The sequence below is a fragment of the Rhinoderma darwinii genome, chromosome 3 (assembly GCF_050947455.1).
Source record: "Rhinoderma darwinii isolate aRhiDar2 chromosome 3, aRhiDar2.hap1, whole genome shotgun sequence".
NCBI classification, from domain to species: domain Eukaryota; kingdom Metazoa; phylum Chordata; class Amphibia; order Anura; family Rhinodermatidae; genus Rhinoderma; species Rhinoderma darwinii.
In genome coordinates this window covers 243,049,197-243,066,923 of record NC_134689.1, presented here as the reverse complement: position 1 = coordinate 243,066,923, position 17,727 = coordinate 243,049,197, and the positions used below count along the sequence as shown (strand labels likewise).

Genomic DNA, 17,727 nt, shown 5'->3' with positions numbered 1-17,727 from the left:
TGGAGGGTTATTATTGATATATGCTCCTCTATACTGTTCTGTGGAGGGTAATTATTGATATATGCCCCTCTATACTGTTCTATGGAGGGTTATTATTGATATATGCTCCTCTATACTGTTCTGTGGAGGGTAATTATTGATATATGCTCCTCTATACTGTTCTGTGGAGGGTAATTATTGATATATGTCTCTATACTGTTCTGTGGAGGGTAATTATTGATATATGCCCCTCTATACTGTTCTGTGGAGGGTTATTATTGATATATGTTCCTCTATACTGTTCTGTGGAGGGTAATTATTGATATATGTCTCTATACTGTTCTGTGGAGGGTAATTATTGATTATGCTCCTCTATACTGTTCTGTGGAGGGTAATTATTGATATATGTCTCTATACTGTTCTGTGGAGGGTAATTATTGATATATGCCCCTCTATACTGTTCTGTGGAGGGTTATTATTGATATATGTTCCTCTATACTGTTCTGTGGAGGGTAATTATTGATATATGTCTCTATACTGTTCTGTGGAGGGTAATTATTGATATATGTCTCTATACTGTTCTGTGGAGGGTTATTATTGATATATGCTCCCCTATACTGTTCTGTGGAGGGTAATTATTGATATATGCTCCTCTATACTGTTCTGTGGAGGGTAATTATTGATATATGCCCCTCTATACTGTTCTGTGGAGGGTAATTATTGATATATGTCTCTATACTGTTCTGTGGAGGGTTATTATTGATATATGCTCCTCGATACTGTTCTGTGGTGGAACAGTATTCATATCTACTCCTCTATACTGCTGTACGGAGGAACATAGATACATGCTGCTCTGTACTGTGCTGTTCCTAGGTTACCTCCTGTTCCTCTATAATGAAGCTGAAGGCAGTGCAGATCCCCAGTTAGTGCTCCACATTGTACTGCTGCTCAGATAATTGCACACATTGATCAGGCCCGTACACTCTCCTCTCCCAGCCCTTCAATAACTACTCCTTGAGGGTGAGATTCACAACTGCAGCACACACTACACCAAAGGCGGAAACATTGTGCACAGGGAGGCTAGAGAGACCCAGCTGAAGACAAACGAGAAGTAGACGGGCTGAAGGGGGTGGAGACTACATAAAAACTACAGTTCCCAGTAGGCATTGCTGTCAGCTAACAGAATGGAAACCGGTGAGGTTATTGCTAATTTGTACCGTAGATTTTTATATACAGGCAGGATTCATTAGCTGCTGCAGACAGCTGCGCGTTATTAGCATGTAATACTGCCCCCTACCTGCTGTAGTGTTACTTGCATGTGATGTACTTGAGGACTTCCTCAAGTATCATTTGTTGCCCACATTTCCTTATATCCACCTCCATGTCTTATCTCCAGTTATTTCAGCACAGTGATTTTTGGCGCAGTTTTCTTTTCTTCTCTCAGCCTTCTTTTGCAATTGTCACCCTTCACTAGGTGCCCAGAAGATAATAGCAGTGAAGAAAGTATCCTCTCCTCAGAGATTTTAAACTTCTTGTGCCTGAAAGCCATTTCTGAGGAGGACAACTGCTTAGTTCAGCATGACCCCCTGCACCCTCCTCATATTTGGGTGTCTTCTGCATCTTGCAGTGGTGTTGTCTTGTCCCCCAAACATCATCCTGATCTTTGCTGATGATCTTGGCTATGGTGACTTGGGGTGCTATGGACACCCCACTTCTCGTACTCCTAACCTTGATGTAATGGCAGCCCGAGGACTGCGTTTCACAGATTTCTACACCACGGGTGCTGTGTGCTCTCCTTCCAGGTAATGATGTATTGGGGCTCGTGTATAAAGGTCTTGTGCTGGGGAGTTGATGTTACAAGCAGTTGGGATGTTGTAGTCTGTGTGAATTTGCTCCTATGAAGGCGGTGTAAAGGAGCCTGACAAAAATGTTGTGTGTTACCCTAAACCTAAAAAGCCGGTGTGCTTTTAATTTGTAACCTGTGCGTCTATATTGAGTACACTACATGTCCGTTCTATACTTGTGACACCCTGCTTTACCTTCACGGGATCCCCAAAATCTGCCTGACTGAGGGGTAAGTCCAGACCATATCATATGTAGTTAAATTCTAATACTTCATGTTCACCATAAGGCCATGAACACACACTGTTTTGATGCAGTTTTTCCTCATATTTTTTTTTTTTTTTTTAGCCAAACATAGAAGTGGACACAAAAGAAAAGAGATGTATACGTTTTTCTTTATACCTTTCCTTACTTTCGGAGACCCTTCTGGTTTTGGCCTAAAAAAAAAGTGACTTAAAACTGTGTGTGAACTGGCCCTAAGGGTGGTTTTACGTCCCACTTCAGTTTTTGCTGCAGTGTTTTTTTTTAGCTAAAGCCAGAAATGAATTCAAAAGGAATGGGAGATATAAAGGGAGAACTTCTACTTTTCCCTCTTGATGGATCCAACTGCAATGATTTTTTTTTTACAAAAAAAACTGTGTGAAACCACACTCAGGTCAGGATCGCGCACTCCGTTTTTGTCTCCGTTTTTTTTAGCCAGAAGTGGATTCAAAGGGAAAGAAGTGTGTGTGTGTGTGTGTGTGTGTGTGTGTGTGTGTGTGTGTGTATATGTATATATAAAAAGACATCGAACACAGTGACGGCACCAGGACTTCAAGGTAGATGAAAGCAAAGTGGATTTATTCACCTCAAAACAGCAGCAACGTTTCGGTTCAACAGGAACCTTTCTCAAGCCACTTTGCTTTAATCTACCTTGAAGTCCTGGTGCCGTCACTGTGTTCTATGTCTTTCTTTATCTTAAAAAAGGGGCATTGATTCATCCCCTGATGACGAGCACATGGCCTGATTTTCTGCTATTTTGGAGTGCTGTGTTCATCTATTGCTGGACTATATATATATATATATATATATATATATATATATATATATAATTTTATTATTATTTTTTCTTACACCGTGCAGTTTTTCAATGCAGTTTTTGCAGCCACAATCAGGAGTGGATCGTAAAGGGAGGGGTAGTATATAGGACAGATTCTACTTTTTCGCTTTTGTTAATCCACTTCTGGTTGTGGACTAAGGGTATGTTCACACACTTAACAAAACATGGAGCTTTCTTCACGGGAAAACAGCCTCTGTTTTTCAGCCGTTTTTTAAGCTTGCGTTTTTTTACGGCCCTTTTTGGAGCTGTTTTTCTACTGAGTCAACGAAAAAAACGTTTAAGAAGTGACATGAATTTCTTTCTACGAGGAGTTTTTTTTACGTGGCCGTTTTTTTAAAAAAAAACGCCACATGGGAACGGAACCTTGTTTTTCCCTTGACATGAATGGGCAGATGTTTGGAGTTGTTCAGCCCCCGTATTTTTAGCTGTTTTTCTAGGTATTTACGGCCCCGAAAAACTTCTGAAATTAGGCCGTGTGAACATACCCGAAGGCCTAATGAAAACTCATGCATTGCCTTTCTTTTGTTTCCACTCTTGTTTGACTCAAAAAGCTGAGCCCAAAACTGCGTCAAAACTGTGTGTGATTCTGACTTTATCGTGTATTCAGATGGTGCCGTTCTTGCTGCGCGGTTGAGAACCAAAATTATGCACGGCAAGAATCGCAAATATACTCTTCTCTCCACAACGCCCACTTGGTCAAAAAGTAAAACACGCCCAGTTATCCGAAAACCTGCAACAAAAGTGCAATATTTCCGCAGCATAAATTACCATTTAAAAACTGCACCGCAGGTCGATATATTTTTTTTTTTTTTTTTTAACCTTTTCACTGTAGTTGAAAGAAGTTGATCCAGAAGCAATGAAAGGTATTAAGAAAGGGCTGATATATCTTTTTTCTCTTGTGTCCACTCCTGTGTTTGGCAAAAAAAAAATGGCGTTCAAACCTGCATCAAAACTGTGTCTGATCCAGGGACTATTCACACGGTGCGATCAAATTTATGCTTTATTGCCGCAGAAAACGCAGCAGTAAGTTTTTAGTGAACGAGTACTATTAAAGAGAACCTTTCACCTGCCCATACAAGTGAAGTTATGCGCTCTCACTCACTCTTTGAGTGAGTGAGAGCGCATGCGCGCACACGCTCTCTTCTTTCCAGCCCTTGCTGTGGCACTGTCCATAGCTGATTGGACAGTGTCACAGCGATGTTACACGCCCCCTTGTCTAAACACGCCCCATTGACCGTTCAGGGGGTTACTTACATATCGGGCGCCAAATATAACCGCACCGATATCTAAATAATGGAGGAAGGTAGGAGAACAATGTAAAGTGCCCCATGGTTTGTGCAGCCCTCCCCATTACATGCTGCACATCTATGGACAGGTGAAAGGTTCACTTTAACACTGTAGATAAAAAAGTAAAAAAAAAGCATGGGTTTTATGGCATGCCCTATTCCTGTCTTTCGTACAATTTACCGGTATGTACAATATTTCTCTCGACTTCAATGTGACCGCCAATCACAGCAACTGTAGCTCCAAATGAGGGCAAGACATGCTATATTCTAATAGGATTTGTCTTTTTTTTTTTTTTTTTTTACAATTTCAGATCTAGTCTCCTGACCGGTCGTTTTCAAACCCGTACTGGAGTGTACCCAGGGGTTTTTTTCCCCAGCTCAGTGGGCGGACTTCCTTTGAGCGAGGTTACGATCGCTGAGATGCTACAATCTCAGGGATATGTCACCGCCATGGCAGGCAAATGGCATCTGGGACTGGGAGCTAATGGGACATTCTTGCCCACACGACAAGGATTTCAGCATTACTTGGGTGTTCCTTATTCACATGATCAGGTTAAGTAGTTTTATAGAAGAAGTTGCACATTTAACAGCATATTATAACTGTATTGTACTTTATTTTTACATATTCCTCATGTTTTTCTGCAGGGTCCCTGTCAGAATTTGACATGTTTCCCTCCGAACACACAGTGTTATGGGACGTGTGACTTGGGGGAGACCCTTTTGCCTGTGTTCCTTGATGAGAAGATCTTGCAGCAACCAGTGAACTTTACTGAACTGGTTCCGCTCTATGAGCAATTCAGCAAGAAATTTATTCGTAAATCAGTGAGCCAAAAGAAACCGTTCTTTCTGTATTATGCTTCACATGTAAGTGTCCAAGGGTATAATGGATAATCTATAGCTTAATGTAACGCCCAGAGCAGCTGAGCATGCATGTTTATTACAATGTGGAAAGGGAGGCAATGCTGCTGCCAGGCACTTCTCACAGCGGCTTATCTCCCAGCAGAACAAAATCTTAGGACCTGTTCACACAGATTTTTTTTGCAGCGGAAACCGCGGCAAAAACCGCCGAAATTGACTCCCATTCATTTTAATTAGAGGTGGAGGAGTTTTTTACCGCGTCAAAAAAATAACGCTCACGGGAAAAAGAAGCGACATGCCCTATCTCGAGCCGTTTTCCGCCTCAAAAACCCCATCGAAATCAATGGGAGACGTGATTTATTTATTTTTACGCGCTTTTTTGGGAAAAAACTCACGGTTATTCCATCTTTCTGTTGAAGAGATAGCTAAAAAAAAAAAAAAGGCTCCAAAAATCGCGGCGTCAAACGCGTGTGGTGCAAAACCCCTTAAAAAAAAAAGAAAAAGAGCTGATTTTTCCAGGCAGCATTTTCTGCCTGCAAAAAACTCAGTGTGAACATACCCTTACACCTGCTGACAAAGTTGGGAGGCCTCTGTACACATTAGAAAGTTGATTTTAATCGAATGTATATGACCTAGCTTGACCAATCCCTGAAATCAGGTAGCCAATTAGCCTAAATAAAAATTAAGCTTTCACGATTGTTTTGTATTCGGCCAGATTCACACTAACAGGGGCAGACGTTTTTTACATCTAAGTTGCACTCGTGCAGGTCTGGTATTCACGGATCCCCATAGACTTGAGTCTATCGAGGGATACGTGAAAATGTAATTAATAAAATAGGACATGTTCTATTTTTCAACAGCCCCTTCACACGGGCCCCATTTGAAATACATGCGTCTGTGTGACGGCCGTTGTCTGAATTCGGCCTTAATGTCTATGGACTTTTTATTGCCTGGCCCCTAAGAAAATCAAGCTGGCTCTTGGAGTGGTCTGACTGGCTCCCAAATTTGATGGTATTTTGTCCACTCCTGGTGTAAATGTAGCTTAAAGGGTTATTTCCCATCTTCATAAATCTATTTATTTTGCTCAACCATGTAAACCATTTTTGTAATTACCTTTATTTTTCTAAATGATGTACTTTTCCTGGAATTTCCTCTCAAAGTCTTGTTCGTTGCAGCTTTTGTTTCTTCCTCGTTGTCCAGGGATCCGGCCACCACTGTTTTCCTCTAGTGGTGGTCTCGCTTGCGCAATGATATCCTCTCCGTACTTAGGAGAGGATGTCAGTGTACTCATGAATGCACTTATACGCGCATGCGCATTAAATGCCGGCCCGGCCACCGGTGGATGCATTAGCGGTCTGCTCCAGGTCCTGCCTACTAGGTAGGTGTTCACACAGGTGGGGAAGGGTTGTTGCGAGGGGGGGGGGGAGATGTAGCTTATTGCGAGGGGGGGGGGGGGAGTGGCTTTCCGTGAGGGGGGTAAGTGTTACCGTGCAGGGTGGCAGGGGCTTGCAGGGAGGAGGGGCGGGTGTGCCGTGAAATACAATGTGGCACTATAAAACGATATAAAATGGAATAGGGGGGGTCGTCTCAACCACGCTTACCATGCCTGGTTGAGACGATCGTTCTCCCGATGCTGCTAGAACTACATTATCTAGCAACGTCGGGAGCGCGCACAAACAGAGCAGAGCGGCTTGATTGACATCGAGCCGCTCGCGCCCCCTTTTAGGAAAGATAACCAGCACTAGCTGTGTTATCTAGTTGGAAAAAAAGGTAGTTAGGGAAGGAATTTTTTTTACAAATGTTTACATCCCTAGATTTAGAATTTTATTTAGGTTTAGGATGCGTTTAAAAAAAAATATGACTCAACTTGGGAATAACCCTTTAAGAGTGCAAGATGCAAATAAGTGTTTAGTTGACTGTGTACAATACATTCTAATTTGAGTGATGGAACGAAGTTATTCTCCGTATTTCAGTATATTTTTATTCTACAGTAAAGTGAGACCTTACTCCCAAACTACAAATGATACCAGTGCCTACTCTCTAGATGTATTTGTACTACGTTATCAGTGTACAGGCATACTTTACCCTCACTATGTGGAACTGATTGAAGGACAATGGAAAAATATATTTTTTAGTAACGTGTTTCTTGTTTTTCCTTAGCATACACATTACCCTCAGTTTGCAAGTGCTCGGTATACAGGACATTCCCGAAGGGGAAAATATGGAGATGCTCTGCTGGAATTGGATGGAACTGTGGGTGAGCTGGCGAAGTCTGTGTGGGAAATGGGTATTCAGGACAACACACTGATCATCTTTACTTCTGACAATGGGTAATGTCATCGAATCGTATGAAGTACTAACGTTCCCAACCACTGTGAAGGTGGTAAAGCTTTGTGTGACGAGGAGTTATGGTTCTTGTGCATTCTAAGTCGTATTCGTTTTTGCGATTTTGTATTCTTAGAATATGGAGCCTTTGAAACTGAACAACCTAAACCAGACCATACACAGAAACATGTCTTTGCCATCCTCATACCCTCCTAACAGACACACACCTCCCCGCAGCTGCACTGTAACCCCAGGAATATGATACTTCTCTCATCTAAGAGGAAATGGCACAAACACATGGAGGTTTTCCGATATTTCTGAAAATCTCTGCAATATCGCCCATTGAGATTGTTAGACGCGCTTCATAGTTCCCCATACATGGCCAGATTCCCTGCTTTAGTCCTCACATCAAGGCTCAAGTATTGAACACTATATCCAAAGCATTTGATATACATATAAAGACTGTATTTACCCTTTGGCCATTTATAGTAGAGAATATTTTAGTTTTATTTCTTTTGTTTTTAAAGCAGGCCTCTCAGCACAAAAGCATGTTTCAGCATTTGCAATGATACCTTAAAAGGGTTGTCTCATGATGGCAAGCCCTTCTGTAAAGATAGCCACCTTGGTGATCAAGTAATCTCTGCGGTTCTGGCTCCTGTAACCCCTGCATTTAGTCATACATTCCCCTGCATTGGAGCAAAGGAATGGCCAACCATGTAATACATGGACAGCCCAGGTCCATCTGAACAGGAGCTGCTCTTTCATAGCTGGTATATATGCTTTAAGAGGGCATATGGGCAGAGCTGGTCTTTAGGAGACATCCCATTTAAATTGCAATGAAAATATGCATGGCCCACAGAATAAATGCTTGTGTTATCTTAAGATATAGGGTATTCTTTTCACATGGATAATTGTATCCAAGTTTTCTGATAATAGTGTAAAGACCATTAAGTAAGGTATTTCATATTGAAGGTAGGAATAACTTGCTGAATAGTTATTTTCAACGTCTCATCTATATGTAAGTGAATAAAAACAATAATATATATAATCTAGATCTATCATATGTATGCATAGCGTTTTCTCCAAAAATCTTCTATTCTTTCTGTTTTTCTGAATGCTTTTGGGAGTAATCATTTATTTTTTTTCCCTCTACATCAGACCTGAGACCATGCGTAAGGAGAGAGGGGGTAGCTCTGGGCACCTAAAATGTGGCAAAAGTACAACTTATGAGGGAGGCTTACGAGAACCTGCTATTATGTACTGGGAAGGGAAGATAAAGCCAGGTAACACCAAAGCATATCTAGAAGTATATTGACAAAAAGGGAAAGAGTTATATCATGATTAAACGTAATTTATTTCTAAATACAAGGTATGTAGAATAAGAACACTTTGACTTCTAGGGCTCATTCAGACGAGCGTGATTCTCATCCGTGTGCTGTGCATTGAAACAAAGCACACGGACCCATTGATTTCAATGGGGCCATTCACACATGCGCAAGTTTTCACGTAGCGAGTTTCCATTGCATGACACTCACTGCATGTCCTATATTAGTGTTTTCACCATGGGACACCGTGTGCTGTCCGTGTTTCACGCATCAATTACATTGGAAAATAAAAGTGTTTGCACGTGCGTGTAAAACACATGCCACACGCAAAGCACACCGATGCAAAAACGCATGCACATTGACAGGTTTAACGTGCTTTTTTTTTAAGCGCGTAAATCTGTCACGCTTGTGTGACTGTAGCCTTCGGCTACATGCACACGTTGCATAATTCGATGCGGCAAATACGCTCGTAATACGCAACGTGTGCATTGAGCCTTAGGGTCAATGCACACGTTGCGTATTACCTGCGAATTTGCCACTTGTAATTTAATGCGGCAAATCCACAGCGTAATACAGTACCAGCGAAGTAAATGAGATTTCAAGAAATCTCATCTACACGGTGCAGCTTTTTTCTGCACGTAAATTGACAGCATGTCGCTTTTATCGTGTTTCCGCTTGCGAATTGTATCTGACTAATGCTACAGAAAAACGCACCAAAATCCGCACCGATTTCTGCATCAAAATGTAAAAAAACGCATCAAAAGACGCACCATTATATGCAGTTTTAGCTGCGAAATTGCATGCGTATACCTGCGGATTTTCCACATCAAATTACACAACTTGTGCATTTAGCCGAAGGGTAGGAACACACACAGCATAAACACTGTTGATTAATTGCGGAAAATCCGCAGCGTATTACAGTAGCAGCAGTGTGGGTGAGATTTCAACAAATCTCGTCCCCAAACTGCGGTAAATATCCGCTGAAAAAAATGCACATAAATTGACCTGCGGTGGGGTTACTTCAACTCAGCATGACAATTCTGCGGATACGCAACTCTTCTGTTGCGGGTTTACCCATTGAATTCAATGGGGTGCTTAAACCCGCAACAAAGCAGTGTGTGTGTTGTGATGTTTGCGGCAGAATCACCGTGATGCGCCACAAACATCGCAAGTTATAATAAAGTTATACTTACCCTGCTTCTGCTCCAGTCCGACCTCCCTGGAAGATGTTGCAGGCCATGTGACCGCTGCAGCCAATCACAAGCTGCAGTATCACATGGCCTGCAATGTAATCCCAGGAGGCCGGACTATGCGCAGAGTATGAACGGATTATTTTTTTTCCAGCGCGGCTTCGCAGCAGAAATTCTGCCGGAAAAACGCATCACAATGTGGTGCTATTTGCCAGACGGCATTCCCTGCGTTGTTCAGGGCGGATACGCTGCGCAGCCTAACGCAGTGTATCCGTACTGCATACGTTGGGTGTGTTCCTACCATTAAGGTGCAGTCACATGTGGGAAAATTGTGTTGCAGTAATTTCTACTGCTACAAAAACGCACCATTTCCTGCAGTTTTTACGGCAGAAGATGGTGCGCATTTTGCTGCGTTCACAACGTTAGGAGATGAAGACACTTGGCCACTTTCCGCAGCAGGAATTGACATGCTGTGGTCCGAAAAAAGCGCACCGCAGGTTAATGTCTGCACAGAATTTTTACGCAGCTTGTGGATGTGATTTGTTAAATCTCATCCACTATGCTGCTACTGTATTCTGCTGCGTTTTTTCAGTCGGAAATTCCGGCTGGAAAAAAACGCGGCAATTCCGCAGCATGTGGATGAGCCCTTAGGGTACGATCCCATGTAGCAACAACTGCATGTGGGTGAAACCTGATCACTTGCAGTGGCTGTATGAATTTACTGTTACTACCCTGCAAAATCGTGCATCCATTGGCCATCACAAGTGAGCAGGTTTTTGGCCACATGCGTACGCCGCTATGTTACAATCAAAATAGTTTGACTACTTCCAAGGGTCTATTTGCAAGCTGTAGTCATTTGACCCCACCTTGTGAATATATCTTAATGCAGAAAAAAAACTGCGCATAGACATGAGTATGTATTGTTGTCCTAATCTGTAAAATTCTAACTCCCAAATGTCACCCAATGGGCTCATCCACACGCTTCAGAATTGCCGCGGTTTTTCTGTCCGGATTTTCGGACGGAAAAAACGTAGCGGAATACAGTAGCAGCATAGTGGATGAGATTTAACAAATCCACATGCTGCGTAAAAATTCTAAGCAGAAATTGACTTGCGGTGCCACATGGACCACAGCATGTCAATTCCCGCTGTGGAAAGTGGCCAGAATTGCTGCGTTTTTCAGAGGAGATGTCACCATCACATTGGAAAAAACGCAACAATTTACGCACTATTTTCATGCTGTAAAAAAACCGCAGGAAATGATGCATTTTTGCCACAGCGGAATGTCTGCGTCTTTCAACGAAATTGCTGCAGAAATTTTCTGCAGCAATTCCGTTGAGTGGACAAGCCCAATAAGTGGTCACATTCTGTTGTACAGCATATTGTCTGCTGATGGATCTGTGATCTATAAATGTGTGATGAATGTCCGTTATCTAAAATGTATGTTACAAATGTACGATTGATAAAACCGCACACACAGCTTTGTTTCATTTTGTTTGTGTGTAATATTTTGCCTGTGTTCACTTGTCTTTTAACTTGCATGAGTGACCTCTGAGCTGGCCAGCACTCTGGACATTCTGCCTACCGTAGCATCTTTAGCCGGTGCCCCTCTTCCCAAAGTCACATTGGATGGATATGATCTAAGTAAACTTCTTCTTAATGGTGAAAAGGTAAGTAGTGGAAAACTGTGTATTCAGACCGCTTTCCATATTTTATCATGATACAGCCTTATTCTTAAATGGATAGTATTTATTTCCGATTGCCTCTTGCTTGGAGTTCGCCTAAAGGCACTTTAAAAGACTCTTCGGCCATGAGAAACCAGATCCCCCTGGTCTTATGAAACCATGACGGAACTTTTCTGCTTTAAGGGGGATTTCCACCGTCGACATTGATGGTATATCCACAGGATATGCCATCAATGTCTGATAGATGCAGGTCCCAGTTCTGGCATACAGATACAATTATAATCTGTGGTGACTGATGCCATTGTTGGGCATCCGTCACATCCTTCGTTTAACGTATACGTCGGGTGCTTTTCCCAGGGTATACGTCAGAGACTATAAAACGCAGTGTGAAAGGGGGCTAAGATGCTATTGAAAGGCTTTAATAAACCAATGTCTCACACATTCTGTGAACATCTTGTACGTCATTTACAATAGGCAATCATTCAGCTTGTATTCTAATTATGGGTTTTGTTAAAGTTGAGCTTCTATTTCATTGACTGAAATTCGACTGAACAGCATTTCTAATGCATTAGGAAAGATTCTCCCCCTTCTGGGATCCGTTCGACTGTTTTTTTTTTTTTCTTTTAGAAAAGGGCAAATTAAAACCACGCTATGGTATTTTTATTTTTGCCTTTTCTGTTTTGGCGCATAGCTCTTTTTCGCTCCTCTAATGGGTTTTTCCCTTGCACTGTACATTTAAATGGAAATGACTTGGGAAGAGTTGCTGAATCATTACTGATAATGTAGGTTACATTGTGCTAATGTTCTTTTCCAGTTCTTTACAGTTACTTTGACAGTATACTTGCAAATAAACAATTATCTCCCAGTTGGACTTCTGTCCTGTAACTAAGAACGCAAGATGCCTACTGCGTCTGCAACAGTTCTCTGAGCAGTGAAGATATCTTAAATTATACTGCGCTATCATCCCACAGCTAGCACGAAGGCAGTTTTATGTGGTCATAAACTATATAGACCATAAACCTCTTATTGATTGCCTTGTCCTGTTTATTACTGGTAATATATACATATATCAATCGGCATTTCCACCAAAAAAGAAAATATGTAAATATAAATCCTTTGTCATCTGGGCTGAAGTCTTTTAAAAAAATATTTAACTGCACACTAATAATAATCTGGTTAAAAAGCCGATCTAGACCTGCGGAAGCTCACTTTGTTCAATCTAAAATATATATTCTGTTTGTATGTCTTATTCTACTGGCTATATATATATATATTTATTTTTTTTGGTGAAAGTATCACAAGTGCTGATGTGCAATACTGGTTCTCTATGGGTACATTCACACGCAAATGAAAAATCCTTTCTATGCATCTGAATGGTGTTTCTGCAGCATGGTCATTTCTGCAAGCCTCATTTAGGCTATGTTCACACGGAGTATTTTGGGGGAGGAATATCTGCCTCAAAATTCAGTTTGGAACTTTGAGGCAGATTTTCCTCTCCCTGCACGCCGATTTTCGCGCCGTTTTTCGTCCGCGGCCATTGAGCGCCGCGGGCATAAAACAGCGCGAAATACGCTTTCTCTGCCTCCCATTGAAGTCAATGGGAGGTCAGAGGCGGAAGCGCCCGAAGATAGGGCATGTCGCTTCTTTTTCCCGCGAGGCAGTTTTACTGCTCGCGGGGAAAAAGACGCCGACGCCTCCCATTGAAATCAATGGGAGGCGTTCTCGGGCCGTTTTTGTCGAGTTTTGCGACGCGGTTTCCGCGTCAAAACTCGGCAAAATACCCCGTGTGAACATAGCCTAAGATGTATGGAATGGATTTTTCACCTGAAATTTCTGAAATGAATTTACTGCATTTGAATATACTCTAAAAGCTACAGGGGTCATTACGAATATTCATAGAATTATTGTTTCTTTATATAAAGCTATGTTTAGGCAATTGTAGCTTTTCTCCTTCTTTTTTTATTTTTTTTCCATTTTGTTTAAGCTTTACAAATGTGTCTTTAATTCTGTGCAAAGTCTAACCATGTGTTTTTAATGTCCTCTAGAGTCCAAGGAGCAATTTTTACTATTATCCTCCATCTATTGATCCAACCAGAGGGATCCACGCCCTGAGGATGGGAAAATACAAGGCTCATTTCTATACACAAGGTAATTACTGATCTCTGTACACAACAGTTATGGAATTTCTGATTCATAGATCCTCTATGTTTATGGCTTTTGATAAAAAAAAAATATTTTTTTGTTACATTAATGTTAATGGACATCACATCAGTTGTCTATTACGCTTGTTTACAAAAGAGACCAACTGGGGAAATCAAATTCCACATGCCCCTTCACCCGGGTGCCATCAGCAGAATATATATATATATATATATATATATATATATATATATATAATATTTTTTCTTTTACATGGCAGTCAATAAACGCAGACAAATGTAGTGGATGAAAAAAGCCATAGCGCAAATAATCACTTTACAAAATGTCCAAGAGATATAGAAGTAATAAGGAATACAATAGAATGACTTTGTAAGCAAAAAAAATACTATTGTAAAAGAAAAGAAAATGTATTAATCACGACTCCTGCATCAGCTTGAATAAGCTTTTTAATGATTTCAGCAAAATATCAAAACCGCACCTCTGTCTCCGTCTAGCTCCTCAGATGCTGTGGTCGCCATTGACCACACTATCTAAGGGGTTGAATGGCTGGTATCAGACATTTATTTGTTACAGCAGGAGCCCGGTTGTCAATCCCTGCCAGGCTCCTGATGTTGATTTGCATGGGCACAGCTGCTGCGCCAGTATGATCTACCAGATGTAAGTGTAAGTCATCGAGCCCTTAGGCAAGGAAAACTATGATGTGCACCAAGGATTGAATACTACTACAGGTCATTGAGCCTAAAAAACTGGTGGAATGTTTCTTGTAAATATTAGTTCATCCAAAAGGTGACTTAACTTATTGTTAACCTATTTTAAACTGTACATCCACCTTTGCAACCAATTAAATTTTCTCTAATGCATCTAAAATAAAAAATGAGTAACTTTGTAAATAGTGCTGGTTAAAAAATCTCTGTCGCATTTTTCCAGGGGAGTCTAGTTGAAGTGCTGTGGTGGGCAACAAAGTCACATTTTCTCTGAGACTGTTTTGATTACCTGAGGTCTGGTGTCTTATTCCTTTGAACCTATCCTTAACTTGTCTTACCATGTTTTACATATCCCCAAAGGAGCATTTCACAGTGAGACCACTCCAGATCCAGACTGCCACATTACTGCGCTGCTGACTGAACGTAACCCGCCTCTGCTGTTTGACCTTGACACAGATCCTGCTGAGAACTACAACTTGCTGGAACGATTTATCCCTAAAGAGCTAGAACCAATTGTAAACGCAATCCAGAATGAGCGTGAAAGATTTCTACAAAATATGACTTATGCAGAAAGTGAGATTAACAAAGGCAAGGACCCATCCTTGAGACCATGTTGCAACCCAGCATGCACTCCTAAGCCAAAATGTTGCCGCTGTTAATTCTGCGGTAAACCTCAGTTGATTTTCTGAATGTGCTTAAGGTCGTGTGTCTGTTTGAAATCCAGATGTCTTGGGAAGCCTGCAATCCTAAGAAGTTATGGTTGAGGATGCGACTCAATCTCTTTTTCTGTTCTCCAGTGCTCCAATCAGTTTTTACTATTTCTTAGAGGTTTTCCAAGCGAAGACTTTTATAATGTGCCTAGCAGCGAGCAGTCATATGTTAATGTAACTCCCATTCATTTCAGTAGAGAGTCATTTTGACTGTGTGGCCACCTCCGCATCGAAAACTGAATTGGACTTACTCGTACTTGAGATTGGTGAGACTCCCAGCTGGCAAATCATCACAAGTATGACTTAGGACTCCTTCACACACACATTTTTTTTTTTTTTTTCAGTGTTTTAAAAAGCATGTAAAAAACGCCAAGCATCTTTTTAAATGCGCTTTTTATGGCATTTTTATTTTGTACAGTTATTTTTCCCTGACATTTTTAAAGTCTTATAGAGAATCGCATAGGTGAAATCAAACCTAACTAGAGCATGCTGCATTTTTAGAAAAAAAAAAAGACTGAAAAGACGCTACAAAAACACCACAAATCAAAGGGCTATGTATGTAGGCTTTCTCATATTTTACTATAGACTTTAAACATACATCTGGCCGCTGTATTTTTGGACAGAAAAAAGCCACTGAAAACGCCAGTGAACGATGTGCTTGAATCCAGCCTTAACGTGTCGGAGTCTGCCTTGAGAAAAGCCCTTTAACTTATCTTTGTACTCCTAATACGCTTCATGAACATCTCCCACCAATTTCTTAAAGAAAAAGAACATAGGTGAGAAAGCAGGTCCTCCAAGCAATACTAATGTTGTTCGGTTTTGAAGCGTACCTGTCATCCATCAATGCTACCCTGTTTTAAGGGCAGCATAGTATGGGGACAGATCCACTGCGCTACTACCCAACACGGAGCAAAAAGTGGTACAAAATAGAGGCTACAAAAACAGAATACAGCAAACTCCTAGTTATGTGTCTACTGTATTCGCGAGTAGAGCGCTCCTCCTCTCACACTCTCCCCCTCACTGGTGACTGACAGGTTGTCGTATATACATGCAGCGGTCAGTCACTGGTGAGAGGGTCAGGAGGAGTGCTCCCCTAATGAATACATGCTGGCTGTATTCTTTGCTAGCTGCTATTACTCAAACGGCACAATATTATTATTTTTTTTTATATAGTTTGATAACATATTAACTTTTAGTTGGTGTACGTGCAGTCAGTGCCCAGATATCTTTCCTGACAAGAATGCAAATTGGACCGAGAAGTGACATGTTTTTCTGGTTTGTAGCCAATCACATCATAAGTAAGCATCTCTATTTGCTATTTGATTGGATAATTACATTAAGGACTCTACTCTGGGACTCTGAAAATTTGCTCCGGTGGCCTGAATCGCACACAGTGTCTACTTGCATTCTTCACAGCATTTTTTGTGGGGTTTTTTTTTTCCTCAAAAATGCTGCGGCAAGATGTCACTTTGTAGGTGCTCATATTTTATTATAGGGTTCACTGAAGTGACAACTGAGTAAAATATACCTTTTAATAGTAACTCATTTTAAAAACAGGGGGGGGGGGGACGGGGGGGTTAGTGGTGTTTTTGTACCATGTTCTGGGTGTGGTGGTTTTTTTCTGTCATTTTTTTTTTCCCCATAGGCTTCTCTATAGGACTTCAAAAACACCAGAAAAAAACGCATGTACAAGATGTTACAAAATAAGAAACGCATGTAAAAAAACATCTTTAAAAAAACATCTTTAAAAACACTTGAAACTCATGGCATTTTTTACGTGTGTTTTAAAGATGCTGAAAGTGTGTGTGAAGGAAGTCTTAAAGGGGTTGTCCGAGATATCATCATATTTTCAAAAACCCCTTTAATGCATGTAATTTATAAATGCAAATACATTTGTAATATACTTACATTTCCAAAGTGGCCCCGTTTCCAGATCCTGCCGTGGAGAACTTGACTGGTGACGTCACTCTCTGCACTGGCTCCGCCGCTTTGTTGATCTTGAATTCTTTGCCGGGTATACGACACGTCACTTGTGACGTGGTGTATATCGGCTTGTTCTGCTTCACAGCCCGTAACGCGCATGCGCTGTCACTGTTGTTCTCGCGGTCCCTGCTGTTCTCGAGATAACAGCAGAGGCCGCGCATGCGCGTTACAACAGAACAAGCCGATATACACCAAGTGGCGTGTCGTATACCCGGCAAAGAATTCAAGATCAAGAAAGCGGCAGAGCCAGAGCAGAGAGTGACGTCACCAGTCAAGTACCCCACAGCAGCATCTGGAAACGGGGCCACTTTGGGAAAATGTAAGTATTTATAAATTACATGAATTAAAGGGGTCTTTGAAAATATGATGGTATCTCGGACAACCCCTTTAAGCTGAGTTTACACGCCACAGATTTGTTGTGGATTTTCATCGCAGATTTTACCCTTTGCAATGCAACAGAGTAACGTGTGTAAAATCCGCGACATGTGAATTCAGCCTTAGGCCTCATGCACATGACCGTAAATTATTATGGATCAGTAATTGCGGCTAAAAATACTGATCCATTCATTTCTATGGATATAT

General features: G+C 41.3%; 1 protein-coding gene across 2 annotated transcripts; it reads left to right on the top strand.

The window, feature by feature from the left end:
• Positions 1–946: 946 nt before the first annotated feature.
• Positions 947–17,085, top strand: ARSA (arylsulfatase A). Of its 2 annotated transcripts, XM_075857610.1 has the most exons (9): positions 947–1,173; positions 1,454–1,781; positions 4,518–4,758; positions 4,852–5,070; positions 7,225–7,394; positions 8,548–8,673; positions 11,447–11,573; positions 13,634–13,736; positions 14,813–17,085. In XM_075857610.1, exons 2-9 carry the CDS (start codon positions 1,558–1,560, stop codon positions 15,109–15,111), a joined length of 1,509 nt encoding a protein of 502 aa, XP_075713725.1. In that variant the 5' UTR covers positions 947–1,173; positions 1,454–1,557; the 3' UTR covers positions 15,112–17,085. The 2 variants fall into 2 exon arrangements, with proteins under 2 accessions (XP_075713725.1, XP_075713726.1); XM_075857611.1 differs by lacking the exon at positions 947–1,173 and having other exon boundaries at positions 1,226–1,781; positions 8,548–8,672; positions 11,449–11,573.
• Positions 17,086–17,727: the final 642 nt, after the last annotated feature.

Coding starts and splice junctions, on each gene's coding strand:
- ARSA (XM_075857610.1), top strand. CDS start 1,558: ATGACCCCCTGCACCCTCCTCATATTTGGGTGTCTTCTGCATCTTGCA. Junction 1,782..4,517: donor GCTGTGTGCTCTCCTTCCAG/GTAATGATGTAT, acceptor TTACAATTTCAG/ATCTAGTCTCCTGACCGGTC. Junction 4,759..4,851: donor TTCCTTATTCACATGATCAG/GTTAAGTAGTTT, acceptor GTTTTTCTGCAG/GGTCCCTGTCAGAATTTGAC.